Consider the following 22,922-nt stretch of genomic DNA (forward strand, 5'->3'; position numbering starts at 1 on the left):
CCAAATCCGAGCAAGCTGGGTAACACCCATGTTAATGCCTAGTGTGGTTATGAACGTTTAAAGTTTTATATCTTGCTACAATAAATGTTCTGCATTCATGTTTTTTAAAACTCTGTATTATCATTTATTGGTGTAGTTCCTGCCTAAAGTAGATTAACTGAACCCTCCTAAAGAAACACACATGTGCTGTGTTCTGGTTTGGATGTGGCTTAGATAGGGTATATTTTAGAAATGCTGACTAAGCTATAGTTCACCCTATTTTTCTGTGTTTCATCTAATTCTGGCTTTCTTTATCATTAAAAAACTGATTATCTAGAATAAAGTCTTTAAGGGTTATAAAAATAGTCTGATACCATTTTACCCTCATTAGCTTCAGCACAGTGTGAATTCTCTAATAGGCTTACACTGAGCAAGAGAAAGCTGCTAAACCACCTCAGGGCTATCAGTGCTTTTTTTTTTTTAACTTTGGTTGCAGAGCAGATACTGCACAGTTCTGCAGCACTGTTTGTATTACACTAATTTATGACAAGTGTGTTTTTAAAAAGATTAAGGAAGTATTCCAGCATGCTGCTTATTTTCAAAGTACAGTTCAATGTCTGGGTATCAGCGTGTGATGGAAAATTTAAGAACATCTTCCTGTACTTTGAATTAATTGGAGCTATTTTTGTTTAAATACTACACAGGAGAATTTTTTCTGCTAAAAGAATCAAGTAATAATGATGACTAAGCTGATCCCTGAGGTTAGTATGACTTTTAGCTGAACTTGTCTTGATTGGCAGGATGATTTCATTTTTTCTTCTATTTTTGTAAAACCAGACCCAAGAAATCTTAAGCCTTTTCACTTAAAGCAAAAGGTGTCAGAGATGAGCGCTTAATTCCCTTGAGCAGTTAGGAGCTTCTTCCAGACTTCACCATCTGGATAGCGGTGTTTCTTTACTGAGTCCTCCTTCATTTCTGTTGAATAACCAGGATCCTATCAAAGACAAAAAATGGAGTTGTTAATAACCTTCCAGAACAAAAGTCATTTATTTTACTTATTTCTGCTGCTCCCAGAAATGCTTTTAAGTCTCAGCCAGAGGCAACCGAATTAACATTTTTAAAAGTAAGTTTGCAGGTTGTTTGAAATGGGGGAGAGGTACCCTGCTACTTCTTAGGCTTAGTTAACTAATCACACTTCCTTTGTTAGTTCCACCTCTGTTGGTGAAAATGAGCCCCGATCTCTTGAACAGGAGGGTCAGTGGAGCAGATTTAAAAAAAAAAAAAAAAATAGGTGCAGTCAAAATCTTTTGCTAACTTGCTAGATGGTGCCTGGTTTTTAGTTTTGTTGCAGGGGGTAGAGGGCAAGGAGTACGTGCTTTCAGGTCCAGCTAGTGGGGAAAGGCTGCCAGGAGAGAAGCCTTGTCAGGGGCCATTTCACCCCAAACCCTGACCTTTGGGCCTGGGGACTTAAAAGAACCATTTGTTTCTAGATAATGAAAACAGATTCTGAAGAGAGCAAGCTTTGTTCCCCGGGGTCTAGCTCTCTAGAACAGTAAGGCAGGGCTGGCAGACCTCCTGAGGAAGCCTGGGGGTGGGGGGCGCCGCAGGCTCACCTTTGGAGGCATGTAGGAAGCCTCCCTGATCAGCACGGGATACTTGAAATGCTCATGCAGGTGGTCGACGTATTCACACATCCTGGGAGGAAGGAGTCAGGTTGGAGTAAGTGCCTTCAGTTAGATGGGCTGCTGGGCAGAGGGCTGAGCACCACTGAGAGAGATGGACTCGGCCGAGGGGTGGCTGATACCCATGGTTCTAGGCAAACCCTTCAGCCTTTTTCTCATCCCTCAAAGCCATAGGACCTTTCAGGGTTGGTCGAAACCCATCCCCCTCCTTGGTCCTGCTTTGTGGAACTGAAATGGGGGAGGCAGAAAACCCTAGGAGTGGTGGTTTTTAGAGTTGAAAATCTCTCAGCTGTATTAAAACCCAGCTGAAGAAGCAACCATTGCTTTACAGAAGTCCCCGTAGACCCTCCCAGGTCCCATTTCTCAGTCCTGAACTTGATGTTCACCTTTCCCAGGCATGTCTTCATGCTCTGCCTACATACTCCTAGTGATCTGTCTGAAGTACAATATTTAATTCTGGGAAGAAAGAAAAGCATGGTAAAACCGTACGTCTGCAGATGACTGGAAGGAGACTGTCCTAATTTAAAGCTCATCTGGGGCATGTTGAGAAATAAGATGGAACTAAAAGATGCAGCCAGATGATGAAGACTCCAGAGTTGGGAAGAGACTGGACAGAGGCAATGAGTATGTGATGAAAGCGAGGCTTTAGAAAGTCAGAAACAGGAGCTGGGTTTCGGGTTTGCATTTGTTGCAACTCCCCCCTCTCCCCCCAACTTATGTACCTAGAAAACAGCTACCAGGAAGCCACCTCTAAAAGAAAGACGACTACATTTAGTGGTGGATCTCTAAACTGCCTTTGAGTTCTAGGATGTGCCAAGTGGCCAGGGTTCTATCTGGACTGAGAGGCAGCACTGATGGTAACACCACATCACTGACCTGTCTTGGAGGCTTGCAGAGACGGATATGAAGTCAAATATGATCAGATGCTGCACCAGTTCACAGAGGCCAACTCCCCCAGCGTGTGGGCACACAGGAACTAGAAGTGTAGACAGATAGCCGCTGAGTGCCAAGGAGGGCAGAGGGGGTGGTGTGAAGGGGGAATCTGTGGCTTTTCTTAGTGTCTGCAGGTGATTATATCATCAATATTTAGGACTGAAAATCATCAAAGATTCCCTGATTAAGCCTGAGTTAGAAAAAAGTCAGCATGGCAACTCCAGATGGAAGCAGGGTATGTGTGGGGAGATGGTGCCTGGTCTGCAGCCCCATGGCACCCTTACTTTCAAACTTCTTGGCCATCAGCAACACCGAGAGGTTCTCATTGACACTTCCCAGCCTGCAGCTGTCGATCTGCAGAAACTTCAGGGCTTTTGCCTGCAGGAGTTGCTTAAATATCACTCTATTGTGGCACTGGAAAGAGAATTAAAACACACCAACAGGAGAGTCAGCCCTCGCCTTCAGGGTCTATGAACCTGGCACTGCGCCCACTCTAAGCCACTCAACAGTGGCCTCCTGGGAGCCCGGACTGTATGCATTCTTCGTCCTCAGTGGGCGTGAGGCGAGCCCTGACAGGCAGGAGGGGACCTCCTGCTCACTTCATTACAAGTCTGCTGGAAGTAAGTATGTGTGTGTGTCTCATGTAAGACCATAAGACTGTGTGTCTGTCTCTTGTTTGTCGCATAAAAGACCATCTATCAGGGTGTGACCGCCGCAGGCACTGGTAAGTGGGAGAAGCAGCATTGGGATGAGATGCAGGGGCCGCGGTGAGCAGGTGACCTGGGTGACAGAACAGACACAGGGCAGGAGAGCCGAGAATCCGTTCCTTACACGGTGCCACTCGTGGGCAGTCTGCCGTGGGTTTTGGCAGGTGCTTGTGCTCGTTTAGAAGCACAGAAAGGGAACACTGTGTGTTTAAGTAGTTTCGAGGCTGACTTAAAATCAAACGGTGCTTACTATATACCCCTGCAGCTTTAAATTGCTGCTTGTAAATTCCGATGAGATGCTTTGAAAAAGAACAGTGACCTGAGTCACAGGAATTGTAGAAGAATCTACAAACTCCTGACCATGTCTTGCTGTAAAGTAACCCCATTTCTAAGATGAAAAAAACCTCCCATCGCAGAACACAGGTGGCTAGCCTCCTCGTGTGCAGTGTCCGCAGGCATGCCAGTGTGTGCCACCCCAAGGAGATGTCTCCTACCTGTTCTCCTGTGGCCACGCCGATGCCTAAGGGGGCCAGTGCCTGTGAATACAAGGCAACCTGGTGTCAGTTTCCTGTTTTAGAACTGACACTCCTAATGTTTGAAAACATTTTGGGGCTGTTCAGCTATTTAGAGAGGAAGAAGGAAAGAGCCCTGCTTTGGAGCTGTGTGAAGTTTCAGGTGCCGCAAAAGGGGCACTGGACCACCTGGGTCTGATGGCATCACAGGCTCACATCCCGCAGCTTGCTCCTCCCCTCAACTCCTTTATAAGTCACCCCCTCTGGCTTCACAGTCAGTGCTGTGAACCTAGCTAATGGGAGACTCCCTGAGGCATAGAATGTTTCTCACACATTCTCATGCACTGAGTTCTGATACCTGAAGGGGAGAGAAGCCAAGAGGGCCCCCAGTTTGGGTGGATCTGCCCTGGTTCAAGGGCCCTGGTTCAAGGGCTCTAGGGGATATTGAGGGGCAGCCTTCTATGGGTCCGCCTGACCTTGACCTTAGCAAACCTCCACTTTGTTTCAGTCTGGGTGAGTAAAAGATCTGAACATCAGTCAGATTTCTGCATTTACAGAGTATAGGAATCACATCTGGTGACCTCTGGGTTGCTGGTAGTCTTTCAACTTTTAGTGATTACTCTCTCTAGGATAAATAGCAGCGTAAGAGGGAACAAGCCCAGGAATCCTAGGGTCTGAGACCACCGGTCTGGCAGCAGCAGTTTCTCTACCTTGGAAATGGCGGCGTGTCCCAGAATGTCGTCAGGGGAGGTAGGCTCCTCGATCCACAGCGGCTTGAACTCGGCCAGCTTTGTCATCCACTCCACGGCTTCGGGCACGTCCCAGCGCTGGTTGGCGTCCATCATCTGAAAGGGAAGAGAGACCCTTCGAGAGGAGTCCTGCCCACTGCTAACCCTGCTTCAGGGCTGTGCCTCCAGGGAGGAAGTGCTGTCTTACTCGCGGTCACTCGGCGCCACGACTGTGGGGCCTAGCATGCAACCAAACAAAGGGGGCTGCTGAGGTGAGCCTGACATGCTGTCTCGGAGATGGCATCACTCAGGGAGCTGCTGCGAGGTCCAAAAGTGCCCTGGTTTGGGCCCAAAAGTGCTGGCTGGCTCTGAAGCTCCAGCCTGATCTGCATTTGTGCATGTATGCTCAGTCATGACTGACTCTGTGACCCCATGTAGCCGACCAGGCTCCTCTGTCCATGGGATTTCCCAGGCAAGAATACAGGAGTGCATTGCCATTTCCTCCAGGGGATCTTCCTGAGCCAAGGATTGAACCCATGTCTTCTGCATTGGCAGGCAGATTCTTTACCACTTTGCCACCTGGGAAGCCCAGCCTGCATTTAGAAACCACCAAAATACATTTGTCTTGCAAGGTTTGTAGGAACTGTTTCATCACATTCTGAATCACTCACAGTTAACGCTGAGTTTGTTCTCAATGGTCTCTTACTGGCTATTGTCTACTCCGGTTGGTAGGATAATAAATAATCCAAACTATCATTAATTAAGCACCTACTGCACCAGGCGTTTTACGGATCCTGTCCCATTTAATGTCATAATAACTCTTATGAGGCAGTTCATATCAACCCATCCTACAGACAGGAAAGCTGACATGCAAAGGAGTAACTTGCAATAAGTCAAGTAAATGATGATTTCAAGTCTGGGCCTCTGGAAGCCAGGTGCTGAGTGTGCAGAGGTAAGAAAGGGCCTCTCCGTCTCTGACATCATCACGCTTGGCCAAGTCAGACCCAGAGATGGATTTCTCTGGTAGAACGTGCTGAGTGGTATACCCAGAATCGATCTGTGTCATAAATTATCTAGATGAGGATGACCTCAGAAGACAAAAGTGGTGTTAATTCATATACAAATAATGGGGCTTTTGATCCTAGGTCAAGGACTCAAACTTCTATTTTAATATATGAAACATGCTTCCAAAACAATTTAAAACTATCTTATTGTGACTTTCTTTTAGGAAAATATTTTACATGTAATAAGAAACATAAAAATACACAGGAGTGGCTGATCCTTACATTTATCTCAGCAAAAGTTCCAGATTCTTGAGCAGTGGCTCCCAGAAACCCACCTACCCAACGGCAGCCAGGCGGATTTGTTAAGAAGGGGGATTAAATGATTGACACACTGGGGCACCAGTGGGAGACCTGTTTGTTCAGGCACAGCCACACTAGCTCAAAGGAACAATCTCTAAATCGATCTTACTGAATGGTTCTGCAGAATAAAACAGTTAAAAAACTATCTACCCCCCTCACTTGTGTTTGTTGGTTTTCAGCTGTTTTTTTAAGATTTGCCTACTCCAAGATCTCAAAGCTGTACCTCTGACATACAGTGTTCAGATTCCCAATGTTCTTTAATTCTCGCTTGAAGCGGCTCGTGTTTGGGCCCTAGACAGAGGCTTCCCAGGTGGCACTAGTGGTAAAGAAGCCGCCTGCCAGTGCAGGAGACGTAAGAGATGCGGGTTCGATCCCTGGGTCGGGAGGATCCCCTGGAGAAGGAAATGGCAACCCTCTCCAGTAATCTTGCCTGGAGAATCCCATGGATGGAGGAGCCTGGTGAGCTAAATCCATGGGGTTGCAAAGAGCTGGACATGACAGAAGTGACTTAGCAGAGGCCTCATAAGAGGCTGCTTGCTTCTCAGCGGCTGGGGAGGGTACTTACTAGTGTCTTCTCAGGCCCAATCATGTTTCTGATGAGTCGGCATCTACGGATGTCATCCTGGAGATCTTCACCAACTTTTACCTTAAACCTGTAACATAAGTTTCATCTCATGATTTAGATCTGTTCACTGACTCAGTGAAGACATTTGGATTTTCTGTAGAAGTGACTGTTTCAGTAATTTACAGGTCCTGTCTTCCAGCAGTGAACTCTTGCCCTTTCCCAATCAGTGTTCAGACAAGCCACTCAAAAATAACCCTGTAAGCATCTCTCTTTACTCAGTATCAGGGCAGTAACTCTAAAGGACCTGCTGACCTCAAGTCCAGGAGTGGACAGAGCACTAGAACTTTAATAACATGATGGGTTTTGCTGTGCCATGGAAGGGAATTAAGAACAAAAGAGGTCAGACCTGGCAGGTGAGCCATATTCCTCCCCCCTCGCGCACTAGCTTCTGTCCTGCACACGGGCGTCGCCTGCTGCTCTGGAGCCTGGATGGCCCGAGGTCCCTACATCCCACTGTGCCCAGCCTGTGTGCTGACAAAAAGCCCCTCAGGTCCTCTGCGCTCAGCACCAAACACTGAAGACGACCTTTCCCTCCTGGCTGGAAGCCTCAGGAGGACTCTCTGAGCTCAGGGGCCTAGGAGATCTCTCCTGGGCCTTCTCTGACCCCCAGTGGACACTGTGTCAGCCTCTCCTGACTACCCAGAGGGAGGAAAGGTGCCAGCACTTACGAGCACTTGCTGCCAACCCCAGCTGTGCTGGTCCTTTTCAGAAACAGCAACTTTGAGGAGAACCATGAAATCTATTCTTCCCGGTTTAGAAAGAAAACAAGGTTCAGAGAGGCTGAGCAATTTCCCCACGATCACACAGCAGGTACTTAGGGAATGGGGAAGAGGCACAATGTTGATTCCAAATCCACCGTATCCCAAGCGTCTTTTCAGTGCCCCATGCTGCCTCCATTAAGTTCTTACTTCCCTAGCCCTTTACTTAGCTGAGGCGTCAACAGGAATTCAGTGCCTTTCAGTGTTTCGTGGGCATGCAAATCACCCAGGGATCTTGTTAAAATGCAGATTTTTGGTACATGCATACAATGGAGTATTACCCAGCCACTAAAAAAAATGAAAAGTTACCATTCGAAGCCACATGGATGCACCTAGAGATTGTTATACTGAGTGAAGTCAGACAAAAAATATATCACTTATAAGTGGAATATGAAAAAAGTTACAAATGAACTTATTTATACAACAGAAGTAGAGTCATGGATGTAGAACACAAACATGGTTACCAGGGGATGTGGGGGGATAAACTGGGAGATAGGGATTGACAGATACACACTACTATTCATAAAACAGGTAACTAATAAGGGCCTCCTGTACAGCACAAGGAACTCTACTCAATACTCTATAATGGTCTACTATAGGAAAAGAACCCAAAGAAAGGTGGATGCATGTGTAACTGATTCACTTTGCTGTACACCTGAAACTGACAACTTTGTAAACCAACTGCAGTGAATTTTTTTTTTTAAAGTCACAAAAAATACAGATTCTGATGCAGCAGGTCTGGGTTAAGGCTCAAAATTCTGCATTTTAAGTTAATTGGAGACTTTTTAGTCCTTATTATTCATCAAGCAACCAACACAAATAATTTTCTTAATCTACCACAGCTGCAGTGGGACTGGCTGGCGCTCCTGCTCCACAGACCACTCTCGGAGCAGCAGGAGGCAGGTGGCCAGACTCATGCAAAAATCCAAGTGACGTGTCACAGGCACACCGTCCACTGTGAGCCGCATGTATGGACTCGCAGTAGCCTCGGACAACCACAGCTAACCCAAAGGAAACCCCAGGATGCCCAGGGGTCCGTAACCACACAGCAGGACAGACGAGAAGTGCAGAGGGATAGCCTGGAGAGGAGGTAGCCTGGGGAAGAGGAGGAACTTGGCTCTTGGGAGAATTCCAAGGAGAATCATTGGGACCAGTAGCTGGAAGGTATAGGGGAGTCCAGGGTTCATTACATCGAAGCTCTTCTAACACTCAGCCCTTCAACTACACACAAACGCCCTACCAAGCTCAGCGTGTCTGGAGGTTTTCACACAAGCTGAATCAATGCTTGGTACTGCAGTAAAGAGTGGCTTTCTATTCTGGATCGATGCTTGAAATCAATGATCTCATTTCACTCTGATGTGCCAGGATTCTAACTAGACTCGTCTTTGGATAACGCTGGAAATCAATGATCTCTTGACTCTGATGTTACAGGATTCTAACTAGGCTCATATCTTATCTTTGGACAAAGGGCCTCTGATGAAACTTCTGAGTCCCAACATGCCAGGCTGCTCCTGGCGAATCCCGACCTCCCTGGTGCCCTTGGCTCCTGGCTCCTCTCCACAACTGGCCTCACTTGCCAACTGCAGAGTCAAGTTCACGATCACCCAAATGAGTTACCTGGTCCAGCCATCCTTGAGTGCCTCACTGCAGAGCTGTGGGGAAAGGAGCAGAGCCATCAACACACACCCTCCCTGGTCTCAGCGGCACCTCAGTCATCTCTGACTCGGCTTCATAAATGCTACGGCCGCACCGTGAACCAGAACAACAACAATATGTTGTTGAAATTCAGGGCACAAACAGCTTAGCCCACAGAGCAAGGCTGTTTGGTGACTTTCCTGCCTCATCTCTATGGTAACCACTTCATTCATTGTCACAACATCCCTGGTGGGGGGAATGGAGCGTCTCTGTCCCTCTTTTTAAAGCTGGGATAGTCTGCAGCGTCCGTAGACCGAGCCGGTGAAAGAGTAACAGCCAGAAGCTAGTCCCCCTTCTCTGCCAGCTGCAGGTAAGCACAGGGCAATGAGAGAGGGGAGTGACACAGCCACGGCCACCTCTGGTCCGTGAGCATCACACAGGGCAGCATTCATCGGAATCCTCAAAACCACCCCTGGGACAGCTATCATTTCCCACCTCGCGGTGAGGAAACCAACGCCAAGCATGGTCAGGGGTCACGTTATACAAGGTCACACCGTTGCCTCTGCCTGGAGCCGGCTCCCCCATCCAGAGCCGAGGCGGGCTCGCCAGGTTACAGAGCCCTGTGTCCACAAGGGAGACGCCTCTCCTTTACGTGGAATGTGTCCACGTATCCAGGATGAAGCCTGGAACCCACAATGATTCAGGAAGGCCAAGGGGAAAATGTCACATCTCCTGCTGTCTACAGAAGTCGGTTCCGCAGCCCACCTGCTTCAGCGTGGCGTCAGGGTAGCCCAGCCAGGCGCACGATGTGGTGTAGGCAGGGTAGCCGTGTGCCAGCATTTGCTCCTCTGTGGAAACAAAACCATCTGCAACAGTTTGTACCCGCCAGACCTCCAGCTTTAGAATCATCTGAGGCTGAAGTGCTGCCTGCGGAGAATCCAGCTATTCTGTCTGCCCTGTTCATCCTCATCCCCCAGCCCGGAGGATGTCACACTGGGGCCCAGTTACCCTCTGGGAGGCCCCGCTGGCCAAGCCTTCCCCTGTCGTGCGGTGTGACTGTAAAGTCAGCCCTGCTCCTGGCAGTGGCCAAGGGGAACTCTGACCTAAGAGGTCACCCCTGGAGGTTGCTGCATCCATACCCAACCATCTGTCTGCAGGGGATGGAGTGGGGCACGTGATGTGAGCCCCCAAGGACAGGGACCTGCAGAGATGCACGAAAGAAAAATAACGGAAATTTCCTCACAACCCACCTCGCTCTTTTTTCCCGACCTGACTTTGCCGCAGAATTTCTGGAAAAAATAAAAAGCGTCATACTCTTAAACAACGAGGCTCTGGGCCTGGCGGCTGCCAGGGTAGAATGAACCAGGAAGCTCCCGGTGTGTAGGGACGACTCACCACAGGCCTCCTCCTCCGTCAGGACGTCAGTGATGTACCTGAAATCGATGCAGGACACCAGCGTCCGGGGGTCCTGGCGGCAAGATGGCAGGATGGAAAGGTCCACGTCAGTCCCCAAGTGGATCTCGGTTCTAAGGATCTGCTTACGCTGGGCCTGGGCTCATTCTGTCCAGGAAAGGCCCTTTGGGCCCCCTCCCCCCCGACCCTGCCCTCGGGGCTCTGGCCTCCCTGGAGAGGCCCTCACTCTCAGCTGGGCCTCTGGCTGAGACCTCCTCCCACCAATCTAAGTCTTTTGGGAAGCAGGTTGTACTGTGACCAACGGTACCTATGCCACTGTGACCCTTCACTGTCATCAAAGCCCTTTGAACGTGGAGATTCTGCTTAAGACCACTGGCTTTGAAATAGGGAACAGGATCCAAAAGAATGAAAACTCCACAGCAGGGCAATCTCAGTTACCTCCTAGTAGTCGTAATCATTCAGTTCTGGGGGCCACCTCTGGCACCTCCCTGGAGAGGCCAGCCTAGAGCCTGCAGGTGGCCCAAGAGGTCCATGCCCTTTCCTTCAGATGATGCCCCCAGGCCACCTGCAGCCATGTCAGACAAGTGACAGCCTTTCGTTTCCATTTTCCTCCAACAATCTCCAAGGTCATGGTTCTTTGTTTCTCCTTAATTATCAGGCCAAATAATAACCAGGGCCTTTGTTAACCACCAGATTTTCAGTGACCATCCAAGACATTGCCCCGAGGTGGCTGAAGCTCAGAGAGGTTAGGCGGCATGCCGAAGGTCACACAGCCAGCAAGTGGAGCCCGGATTGAAAGCCAGGTCTGCCTGGGTCTGATGTTCACTCCCTTTAACCTGCCCAGTTTCCTCCTCCGCGGCAGTGAGATGTTTGTCCCTGGTATCAACACGTCAGGGAGAAAGGAAAGGGCAGAGGCCTATCCTTAGAATTCACCCTGGGCTCCTTCCTCAAGGATCTGATCTGCCATTTGCGTTTGATGTCAAAGTGACCAGATAATATCTTAGTAATAATACCTTGGTCTTCAGAGTTTGAAGCACTTTTCTCAACTAGTCTTTGAACCAATTCTGTGGCACTTCTAGAGAAGTTAGGATTATTCCCTTTTCACAGTCAGGAAACAGAAGCTTGAGAATTTGTATCACACGTGGAAGGAAGCACCAAAGTGGGGGAGGGGACCCACGAGACACCCCTGCCCGTGTGAGCACAGCGCTCTGCCACCTCAGACACCAGAGAAGGAATACTGGGCCTGACTGTGTACTGCCGATCGGCAGTACAGTGCCTGCTCCAGAGACCATGCTGAATGTATCCACTGATAATCGAAGGGCACGGAATCCATGAAATCCATTTCATTTACAGAAAACAAATAAAGTATTAAAGAATTTACTTACCATGTCAACAAGTAACTTCCACAGAGGCTTGAAGGAAAGAAAAGATTTGTAAAACGTGTGAGGCTCCCATGTGTTTTCTGGCAATAAATGCCTAGTGGCAAATTCCCTCATCAGAATAACGCCTGCCGGCACCCCCACCCACTGTCTCCAGTGGCCCTCACCTCTGTGGCCTGCTCTTCTCAGCCCTTTCTAACCTACTCCGATGATGTCCCAACTGCTGCCAATATCCCTCTGGGCAGACACACAATCGAACAATTCTTCTTACGTCCCCTGGGAGCCTGCTGTACATGCCTTTGCTCGCAGAGGGAGTTGTGTTCCTCTGTCATGTGCTGTATGTTCCATGGGGTCAGAGATGCTGCTGGAGGATTACCTTCCCCTCCTGCTTGGCCCACAGGTCCCACACAGCGTTGAGCACGGCCGCTGTGGCCAGATGCACCACACCCTTCTCAGGACCGATCTGGTTAGGAAACAAAAGACACCAGCATTTCTTAGAAAAGAAAAGGATATTTAGGTCTCCTTGCCAGGGACACGCTTCATGAATTAAAAGGCAGCAATGGAAGCTCTGCCCTAATGCTGGGAAAGATTGAAGGTGGGAGGAGAAGGGGACGACAGAGGATAAGATGGTCGGATGGCATCACCAACTCAATGGACATGAGTTTGAGTAAATTCCGGGAGTTGGTGATGGACAGGGAGGCCTGGCATGCTGTGTTCATGGGGTTGCAGAGAGTTGGACACGACTGAGCGACTGAACTGAACTGACTTGGAGGTTAAGCTCTTCTCCAGTAGTTTCTAACCTATAGAAGATCTGCAAGAATAGTACAAAAACTCCTGTATATTTCCTCTCTTTGTATTTACATATATATACATGCACAAACACACATATATACACAGGTAAATAAAACATAATACATAAGGAAAATTTATTTTACTGAGTCACTTGAGAGTAAGTTGTAGATCCCATGCCCCTTTGATCCTAAATACTTCCAAGTATAGTTCCTAAAAACAAGGACATTCTCTCACACAGCCATAGTGCAATGATCAAATTCAGGGAATATAATATTGATAGAACACTATTATCTATGAAGACAGTCCATAATCAAATTGTACCAACTGTCTCAATAATGTACTTTCTGTTATTCACAAATGGCATTTAGCTGACATGTCACTTTAGTCTCTTTTTATCTGGAGCAAATTTTCTTTTCTAAAAAAATAATTATCAGTATTTTCAAGGACAGCGTTCCTCCAGCTGGGTTCCTCCAGCAGCCCCATCGTGATTAGACTGTGATGCTGCCACGGCATTCTTGTTGCTGTTATCAGGGCTGTTATTGTTTAGGGCTTCCCTGGTGGCTCAGAGGGTAAAGCGTCTGCCTGCAATGCAGGAGACCTGGGTTCAATCCCTGGGTCAGGAAGATCCCCTGGAGAAGGAAATGGCAACCCACTCCAGTACTCTTGCCTGGAAAATCCCATGGACAGAGAAGCCTGGTAGACTACAGTCCATGGGATTGCAAAGAGTCGGACATGTCTGAGCGACTTCACTTTCTCTGGTGGCTCAGATGATAAAGAATCCACCCGTCAATGCAGGAGATGTGGGTTCCATCCCTGGGTCAGGAAGATCCCTTGGAGGAGGAAATGGCAACCCACTCCAGTATCCTTGACTGGGAAATCCCATGGACAGGGTAGCCTGGCAGGCTACAGTCCACGGGGACTCAAAGAGTCGGATAGCACTGAGCATGCACGTATTATCTCTTAGTGCTAGGGTAGGTTAGTACCCTTCAGGCTGCTCCACTGTGATTCCCCTTTTGAAGTAAGGAGATGAGCGTTGCCCCTAAGTTTCAGCATCCACCGATCGTTCCTGCCTCAGTTACAGCCATGATGCTTGCAATAAGGTGGTTTTCTAATGTTACCATTCCTGTTATATTAGTTTGTATTCTGTGGTAATGACAAGCCTTCCTTTGTTGGTTGTTTGCTATCTGAATGGACTCAGGGACTCTTAGGTTCTTCAATGATTTATCAGCCATGACTACCAGATTGTTTTTTTCTTAAAGCAAAGGATATAGTAAGAGTCTTTATTCCAAGTATAATTCAGAAATAAGGAAAACAAGTAAAATGCCAACAGTTAAATATTTATGACATAGTTAAATACCACCTTTATTGAATCGCCCCAGATTCGACCAATGGGAACTCCTTCCAAGGGATGCTTTTAAAGCAAGTTTCACTCGGTTTGCAGAAGTTAAGAATGAAATCCGAGGCAATGTGGACAATGTGCCTTTCTCTGTGCTCAGGAGACTGAACAGTTAGAAAAAGACAGAGCTGATGTCAGGAGACACGGGCAAGGTGTCAGCTCCTGGACTGACCTGGAAAAAGTGAACGTGTTAGTCGCTCAGTCGTGTCTGATTCTTTGCGACCCCATGGACTGTAGCCTGCCAGGCTCCTCTGTCCATGGGATTCTCCAGGCAAGAATACAGGAGTGGGTCGTCATTGCTTTCTCCAAGGGATATTCTTGACCTGGGATTGAACCCAGGTCTCTTGCATTGCCGGCAGATTCTTTACCACTGAGTCAGCAGGAAAGCCCTGATCTAACTGTGATAAAATTCTATCTCTAGAATCTCACTTTTTCATGCTTTGAACTTAAGGTTCAAATACAGTCCTACACACAAAAAGGCACTCTAGTCTCTCTCTTCTTAACTTTTGCTCTTCTCTTACATTTCTGTCCTTAATAACCTCCTCCCACAACTTCAATTCTTCTCATATTATTTCTCTCTAAAAGGTTCCCATTTGGCACTTTATCTTCTGGGGGGTCTACACCACTTCTTTCCATTCAGGGAGCAGAGATGAGGTCTGGAAGGGCAGTGATAGCTCTTGGGATCCAAGTATGTCCAGAGTCCAGTCTCACAGAAAGGACTAGATTACCTTAAAATACTGACTGTCCACATGGTTCAAGCCCTAATTCATCTGAATAAGATGTTTACCGTAATATCTTAAACCTGTTTCTATTTTCACAGTTGTTGCAATCAAAGGACATGCGACTTCAGGAATGTTATTTACAGAATAGTTTTACAAAGCAAGACACCTTACCCATCTGAGCTGCCCATCACTTGTGAGCTGCCTGTAGAAGCCTCTGAAATCCCCAACAATGTCGCCAAGCTCCTTGTTCAGCACGTGGGGGGCCAGAGCATTCACAGCACAGACAACTGTAAAAGAGGACACAACTCCTGTTTAGTGTTGGTGTGAATGAATTAAGACACGCGAGTACTGCAAACTAGAGTGGGCATTTTATGAAGATACTTTTAAATATAAAAGGTACATGCCTTCAAAAATTGCCTCAAATATGTCATCTGTGGTTGTTATAACTAACAGAATAGTTGTTCACCTATATTCAGAGCTTAATTTCTGAATAGAGCAAATCCATTTTGATTGGTTGCCACATGAAAAGAACCATAGACCTGGAAGTTTAAAGCATGTTCCCAAATCATTTTCCTATTCACTTTGTAAAGTGTCCATATGTCAGCTGCAGAACAAAATCTTGCTATTTCATTGTTCCCAAGGAATAAGAAGACTGACTTAGAGAATTTTTAGAAATGTCCTTTCATCATTATCAAGTATAGAAGATATCTGGAATTCACAATATAACTATATTAAAGATGAAATGAATTTGCAATTAGCTTAATATTTACATGTAAAACGTTAAAGTACATGAGAAAACTTCATGAACATTAAACTAATTTGAAGGTTAACCTTCATTTGGGTCAGCATTACCATCAATTACTTATTTTTGGTATTCTACTTAAATAAGAATTTGTTGTTATTTCAGATGAAGAATCAGTAAAAAAAAAAAAACAAACAACAGTCTGCAAAGACCCTTCTACCGTTTGCTCAGTCTATAAAACACTCTCAGTCTACGTTTAAATGGCCAGAATAATCAACTTAGCCTCAAAGCAATGAATTTATTATAAAAAACGTTGCTTGACTTGTTGTTTGGCATAGCCATTGCTTCAGTATTAAAATTCTCACATCACTTCATAGGGTAGTCCCAGAGACACAGTTTTACTTTAGACAGATCTTAGGAGAAAGACATTTTGAAAGTATTTAAACACATTCATAGGACACGCTTGGCTTCTGCGTGACACAGCCCTCAGATGATGATCATACTGAGTATTTAGGGCTGATCCCCACACCTTCCGTGTTCTCTAGAGCTCTTGTTACTAGGATGCGGAATGATTCCAGTTCAGACATTCACCCCCTTGAGCTGTGGGAAGACAGAGCCCCCCTCTCCCCTTGGTGATTGGTGCTCTTGGATTAGACATGTGAAGAGTAAGCTGGAGGCTCAGAGAGACCTGTATCAATACCTACATCAAACCTCCGTCTCACTAAGGAGAGGGTTACACAACAGACTGGTTTGTGTCACAGAGCAAATGCATTTAACGAACCTTGAGGATGAGCCCATCTTTTTTGGCTCCAACAGAAGCACAAACAACACTAACACATTCATCGAGAGGATGTGGACTCTCCCCCCTCAGACTGAGTCCACTGAAAGAAGTTTACTAAAATTTGATGGCTTCCATAGAAATCTGGATCGTGGTGATCTGAATCCAGACTTCCCTGGTGGCTCAGATGGTAAAGAAACCACCAGAAATGCAGAAGACGCAGGTTCAATCCCTGGGTCCAGAAGATCCCCTGGAGGAGGAAATGGCAACCCAGTCCAGTATTCTTGCCTGAAAAACCCGATGGACAGAGGAGCCTGGCGGGCTACAGTCCACGGGGTCGCAGAGTCAGCCTGATTCCGGTGTCTGAAAAGATGAATAGGAAATCGGCCTGGAGAAACTTGGGCCTTGAAGGCAGCTTACTGTTGACTGAAGCCAGGGTTCTCTCCTGTGACTACATCTGCCTAAAACTTTCTGGGATCTTCCTGCCCGGGAGGGACAAGTCAGAAAGGCTACAGAGAACATGGGTCTGAGCTCTCATGCTGCCAGGAACCCTTATGGCTATTTAGTCTCTTTTAAAAATCCGCTTTTTTCATCTCTTTTTCTTTTCCTATACAAAAACTATATTGGTCTCATCTATACTTAAAAAAAAAAATCAAGCATAACCTTCCCCTCTCTCACACATACAGGCCCTCTCTTCACGGTAATGAAAGCACTGTTTTCTTAGATTATAAAAGAATGATTAGTTAAGTAAGCTGATAAAGGCTGCAGAAGAACCATGATGAGCTAATGGAATTTTTTTCAACTTTAATTCGAACACCATGTAATGGTTCAGTGAGATGGCAGAGTCACCTGAAAAACGCAGCAAGGTCACAATTAAAATGGTTCTGTCATGCTGTGGTCTGAAACAGGCGGAAACCAACTCCATCACCACAAAAGAGCTATTTGTTCCAGGCACAGAGATGGGAATTGATTTCTCCTGCTGAAGATGTCCACAGGGACAGTGCAGGTGGGGAGGAGTATGGGAGGCCCCCACCCTGTGAACTCAGCAGCACACCTGTACCAGGAAACACAGTCCCTTCACGGCGGGCCCGAGTGAGCACAGTTCCAAGTCCTGGCTGTTACCAGTGGTTCCAAAGGCTTGTTCCAGAACGCATCTTGTAAGCTTGCTGAGTTTGGCACAAACTTTGGGGGCCGCCCTGTATGGTTAGAGCTTCATAAAGTGCTCAACCTATACCAGAGAATTAAAATGGCAGTCCAGCCTGTGGGGGTCAGTGGTCACTGCCTGGGGGGAAACAACAGTAAATGGTTGACTTAGAGGGTGGGAATCAGTGCCCAGGTGCCTCCATCTGCCTGGCCAATTCCTGGTTACCCTTCAAGGCTCATCACAAAGCCTCACAGTTGCTCTGAAGCTGTCCTGACCCTCCTGACAGTTTCCGTGTAGTTCATACTCACTTTAAAACAAATGGTCTTTCTCATACTGCGCTGTCGTTTCTTGTACGCCTGTCTCCCTGAGAAGTTCATGCGTCCCTGTTCCTTGTACATGGGACTCTCTCCCCTTTCTCTCTCCTTGTAAAGTCATTCCTGCGGTGCCTGGCAGAACATGTAACACACAGGGGCACACAGGAGGAATCCATGGAAGGGCTGGTGGATGGATGACTGGATGGCAACCTGCGAGGGGTGGGAACAGCCTAATGGTATCCACAGAATGTTCAAGAAATGTTCCCTTGTCCTACACACACACACCTCTTTTATCTGCTTGATGATATTAAAATCATTCAATGGGTCAAGACTGTTCTACAACTAGGAGAGGGCTGACAGTGCAAATATCCATGAGACAGGGGTCAAGTCACCACCAAAGTCAGAGAATCTATTTCCTTGTTTCAGCCCCTAAGGACTCAGTGAAATTGATCTGGCAGAGAGGTCTTCTTTTGGTACGTGTTGAATTTTGTTCTTTGTGCGTGCATAAAGCAAATTATGCTTTAAAAAAAAAAAGGAAATAATTTGTACTTAAATGTTCCGCAGGACTAGCTGAACAGCTGTCAGGGTCTATTTCCTTGTCTCCAAAAATTTGGAGGCTCAAGACCATGTCTGAGCCCTTATCCAGCTCTGAGAAAAGAAAGACCGACTTGTGGCTCGACAAGCAGCCTTCACTGTTGGCTCTTCCCGAATGAGAGCTCTGAAACTAGGCAGGACCTACGGCCTTTGCAGAAAGAAGGGCAGTGAACTTGAAATCGACTCCATGTGGAGGATTCACAAAAGCAAGTAGACTCTCTCTGTGCACGCCAATAAGCCTTGTTCCATGAACACATGTCTCCCCTCTCAAGCCCCTTAGCTACTCACCCAGTTCAGGTTCTAGCTCGGCAGAGAGAGATGGGCTGAGCTTGAAAGATGTGCCTGCAGTTTTATGGATAACTGCAAGGAGAGAAGCCAAATTCTGCTATTTAAAAAATTTCTCCCAATGAAATAAGCAAACCATCAAACATTGTTTTTACTCACGGCAAGCAACATATGGAGGCAAATAGGTCAGAACTGGAATGTTAGTGAAATGAAGGCATCCTAGGGCCTCAAGAGATGCCCAACTTACCAACTTCAGTTCCTCTTCCCAGAGTGAAAGTAATTCCATAGCCCTTGAGTCCGTCTTCTGCATCCGTCTCCAGGACAACGTAGGCTGCTGAGTAGTCAGGGTCTGTGTGCTGCAGGGGAAATGCAACCCAAAACCCGCAAACGTAAGAAATCCCTGAATAAACCCAGTAATGATGTCACATAAGAGCAGACGCAGTAAGAGCTCCCATTGGAGGAAACCTTTCATGTTCCCCAAAGCAAACACAGAAGCTCTGAATGGACAAAAGGAATGTCTTCCTGGAGGATGGAAGAGGGACTTGGGGTGAGAGGGAAGACCCAGGAATGAGATCTCTGTAGAGCAGAGGGAATTATATTTGGTATTGTGTAATAAACTACAATGGAAAAGAAAAAAGCTGTTGCTGGGAGGTGGTAGGCTCAGCTGGAGCTGGGCTCTCGGAAACCTTGGTGAGCGCCTGGAACATTGAAGGCCTGAGTGGTCCACATTTCTTAAAAGGCTGGTAAGAAACAATTCCAAGGACAGAGGAGCCTAGTGGGCTAAGTCCACGGGGTCGCAAAGAGTTGGACACAAATGAGTGCCTAACACACATGCACTCACACACACACAAGAAATCATTGGAACCCTTTGCTAGAACAAGAATGGGGAACAGTTTCAGGGCTCCTTTGTGAAAATATCCTATTTGTGACCAGGAAGGCTTGCTGTGCTGGCAAGTGCTGACGGAGCTGAATTGCTGAATCCAGCATGTGGTGAGGGCTGGGCGGTGGGGCTGGGTGGGATGGGGGCAATCCTGAAAGTCATGGCTGTACTGCTGAGAACTGCCACGCAGACTTTCTAGTAAGAAGGCATTTGGGGGGACTTCCCTGGTGGTCCAGTGGTTAAGACTCTGCACTTCCACTGCAGGCGGCATGAGTTTGAACCGTGGTCGGGGAACTAAGATCCCTATGGCATGGGGCAGCCCCCAAAATAAATAAAATGAAAATAGAGGCACTTGGGAACGAGCACACAACACACACCACATATCCAGGAGCTAATATACATATGTATTTATTAGCTTGCAATGCAGGTGTCAGATATAATCTCTCCTGGCCCAGATGTCCTAAACCACTCAGGCCAGAGACAAATTCCATTTCTTATTCTACAGTAAGCCAGCAACCTTAACACTTTACAAATTCAAAGAGGAAAGTCAAGGTTTCAGTTCATTGGCAAGCAGTTATTACAGCCACACCTACTGACAGCCTTCTCTGTGTCAGACTCTCTACACACATCTCATTTACATGGATAAAGCGGATCCTGCTGTACTCATTTTACAGGTTAGAAAAACTAGGCCTAGAGAGATTGTGTGGTTTCCCCACAGCTGCTATACCACAGAGGGGCAGAGGCGGTTGCCCTAAATCAGGTATTTTAATTTTACAAGTCAGCATGACTTCAAACAGATGTTTGGAGATTCACAAAGGACGGCCCAATGGGTGGTTACTTCCCTGGTAGCCCAACTGGTAGAGAATCTGCCTGCAATGCAGGAGACCCTGGTTCAATTCCTGGGTTGGGAAGATCTACTGGAGAAGGGATAGGCTACCCACTCCAGTATCCTTGGACTTCCCTGGTAGCTCGGCTGGTATAGAATCCGCCTGCAATGTGGGAGACCTGGGTCCGATCCCTGGGTTGGAAAGATGCCCTGGAGGAGGGAAAGGGATAGGCTACCCACTCCAGTATTCTGGCCTAGAGAATTCCATGGATAGTAGTATAGCCCATGGGGTCGCAGAGTTAGACACGACTGGGAGACTTTCACTTCATAACATCATATGAGAAAGGACACAAGGGTTTTAAATCAGGAATAACCTAATCTCAGAACAAAGAACATTCTTTTGAATCACTTGAGCACTTCTTAACAAGAGGCCGTTTCAGGTGCACACAGAGAACATGGAATGTAATGAACATACACAGTGTGCCCTCCATGTTCAAGAGGCAAACATTACAGTGTGAATCGAAATCCTCGGGTACCAATCCCCCTCAACTCCCCACCAGTAACAGGAAACCACTACCCTAACAGGGAGGCTTCCCACATTCATTACATACAGGGCAACTTTGTTTTTCCAGTGTGGCCAATGGTGAGTGGGCGTGGGGTTGGCGGGGAGGAGCAATGAGGATCCAAGGCGGGCAGGACTCATATTTGGGAGCCACTGCAGCAGATGTCGGAGAAGGCAATGGCAAGCCACTCCAGTACTCTTGCCTAGAAAATCCCATGGATGGAGGAGCCTGGTAGGCTGCAGTCCATGGGGTCGCTACGAGTCAGACACGACTGAGCGACTTCACTTTCACTTTTCACTTTCACACATTGGAGAAGGAAATGGCAACCCACTCCAGTGTTCTTGCCTGGAGAGTCCCAGGGACGGGGGAGCCTGTGGGCTGCCGTCTATGGGGTCACACAGAGTCGGACACGACTGAAGTGACTTAGCAGCAGCAGGAGATGTGGGTGTGGAGCACCCTGCTAACACTCTCAGGGAACAAAAACACCTTTCAGGGCTCACTTGACTGCATTTCCAAAGGCTGACATCTACCTAACTCTTCACGGTGACACATCCTCTGTACTCATGTTTTCCGGGAACTTCATGGCATCACGGACTCAATGGACATGACTTCGAGCAAACTTTAGGAGATCCTGAGGAACAGGGCCTGGAAAGCTGTAGTCCATAGGGTCGCAGAGTCGGACACCACTGAGCGACTGAACAATGAACAACAGGAGAGCCCCTTTCACATGACCCAACTGCTGTGAGCTTGTTCATCTGGTTTTCCAGCCAATGGCAAGCCACTCCAGTACTCTTGCCTAGAAAATCCCATGGATGGAGGAGCCTGGTAGGCTGCAGTCTGTGGGGTCGCTAAGGGTCGGACACAACTGAGCGACTTCACTTTCAGTTTTCACTTTCACACATTGGAGAAAGAAATGGCAACCCACTCCAGTGTTCTTGCCTGGAGAATCCCAGGTACGGGGGAGCCTGGTGGGCTTCCATCTATGGGGTCACACAGAGTCGGACACGACTGAAGTGACTTAGCAGCAGCAGCAGCAGCCAAACTTGACTCCTTCCTTTCACAGATGGGCCCAAGAGGTCCAGAGAGCTAGGGCCTTCTCCTGGCTACACAGCAAGTTGTAGGGGGAGGCAGGGATCACCATCTGAAACACCCTGCGTGGGGGCTTCCTGGGCTCCACTGCCATGGAGGAGCTCACACTGTGTTTAGTGATTCTCTGGGGGCGTCCCAACAACATCGTTTTGCAAATACGATTCGCATTTCCAACAAAATGTGAATCATAAATGTAAAAACAGGAAATACTAAATGCCAGCAAAGAAAAGCACAATAAGAAAAAGAAACCTAGGAGGATGGGGAGTCTCTAGATACCTTCACTCCTCTTACAAAAGCAACGGTTCCAAAGGTGGGAAGCTTTCAAGGGGCCCCCTCCGGGGTGCCCCGCGCCTAAGGGGCCCTAGCGTCGGCAGGGCGGGAGGGCACCGGGACCGACAGCGCTTACCATGGCGTCCGAGCCGTGGCCTCCGAGTGACGTGGGGAAGCGCACGTCGTGGACCGAGAGCCGGGAGACCCTGCCGTGCACCATGCCCACACGCGCCGGGGCGCCACGAACTTTGCTGGAGCGGACGCGGGGCGCGCGGAGCGGGAGGGGCGCGCGGAGCCGGCGCGGATTGGCCGCGCGGCCCGGGGGCGTGGCCGCGCTCGAGAACTCCGGGAAATGGTCAAACTTGGTGGGACTGGAGGGGCCGGCCCGGCTAAGGGTCCCCTGACGCACACGTTTTCCGCGCCAAGTTTCCGCCCCGCGACGGGGGCGCTGTTCCCCAAGGCGGACTAGCTCAGGGTCTCCACCACCCCGGGCCCCCTCCCCTCTCCCGTCTCTCCTCCCCCCAGACTAGAAATTGTCATGTGACCTTACCCGGAGCGGCGCCCCGAGAGGAAGAAACCCGGTCGGTTCAGAGTGCGATCGCCTCGCAGCAGATTCGGACCAGCTCCGAATCTGAAGTCAGTCAAGGCTGGCGCAGCCAGGATAGCCTTGGGCCAGAAAATCTTGAAATGACCTCAGCCTGTTTGCCATCTGATAAACTAAGAGGCGGGTCATCATTTATTACATCCTTGCTGATGCAGAAAGCTTTAAATACAGGACTGCTTATCTACCCAGCCTTGCAAGGTCTGCAGGC

General features: G+C 48.0%; 1 protein-coding gene across 4 annotated transcripts; it reads right to left on the bottom strand.

Annotated features, from left to right (window-relative positions):
• Positions 1–3: 3 nt before the first annotated feature.
• ENOSF1 (enolase superfamily member 1) lies at positions 4–22,376 on the bottom strand. Of its 4 annotated transcripts, XM_055417128.2 has the most exons (16): positions 22,247–22,376; positions 18,730–18,838; positions 14,797–14,912; positions 12,092–12,178; positions 11,722–11,748; positions 10,319–10,391; positions 10,174–10,212; positions 9,689–9,771; positions 8,906–8,940; positions 6,471–6,558; positions 4,524–4,658; positions 3,796–3,837; positions 2,879–3,008; positions 2,538–2,637; positions 1,593–1,674; positions 4–973 (listed from the first exon to the last, which is right to left on the bottom strand). In XM_055417128.2, exons 1-16 carry the CDS (start codon positions 22,328–22,330, stop codon positions 872–874), a joined length of 1,332 nt encoding a protein of 443 aa, XP_055273103.2. In that variant the 5' UTR covers positions 22,331–22,376; the 3' UTR covers positions 4–871. The 4 variants fall into 4 exon arrangements, 2 of the variants coding, with proteins under 2 accessions (XP_055273103.2, XP_088689502.1); XR_016036674.1 differs by lacking the exons at positions 4–973; positions 1,593–1,674 and having other exon boundaries at positions 2,621–2,637; positions 2,879–3,837; XR_016036675.1 differs by lacking the exons at positions 4–973; positions 1,593–1,674; positions 11,722–11,748 and having other exon boundaries at positions 2,621–2,637; positions 2,879–3,837.
• Positions 22,377–22,922: the final 546 nt, after the last annotated feature.

Source organism: Moschus berezovskii, chromosome 28 (assembly GCF_049115385.1).
Source record: "Moschus berezovskii isolate FMDL1 chromosome 28, NW_MosBer_1.0, whole genome shotgun sequence".
Classification (NCBI taxonomy): domain Eukaryota; kingdom Metazoa; phylum Chordata; class Mammalia; order Artiodactyla; family Moschidae; genus Moschus; species Moschus berezovskii.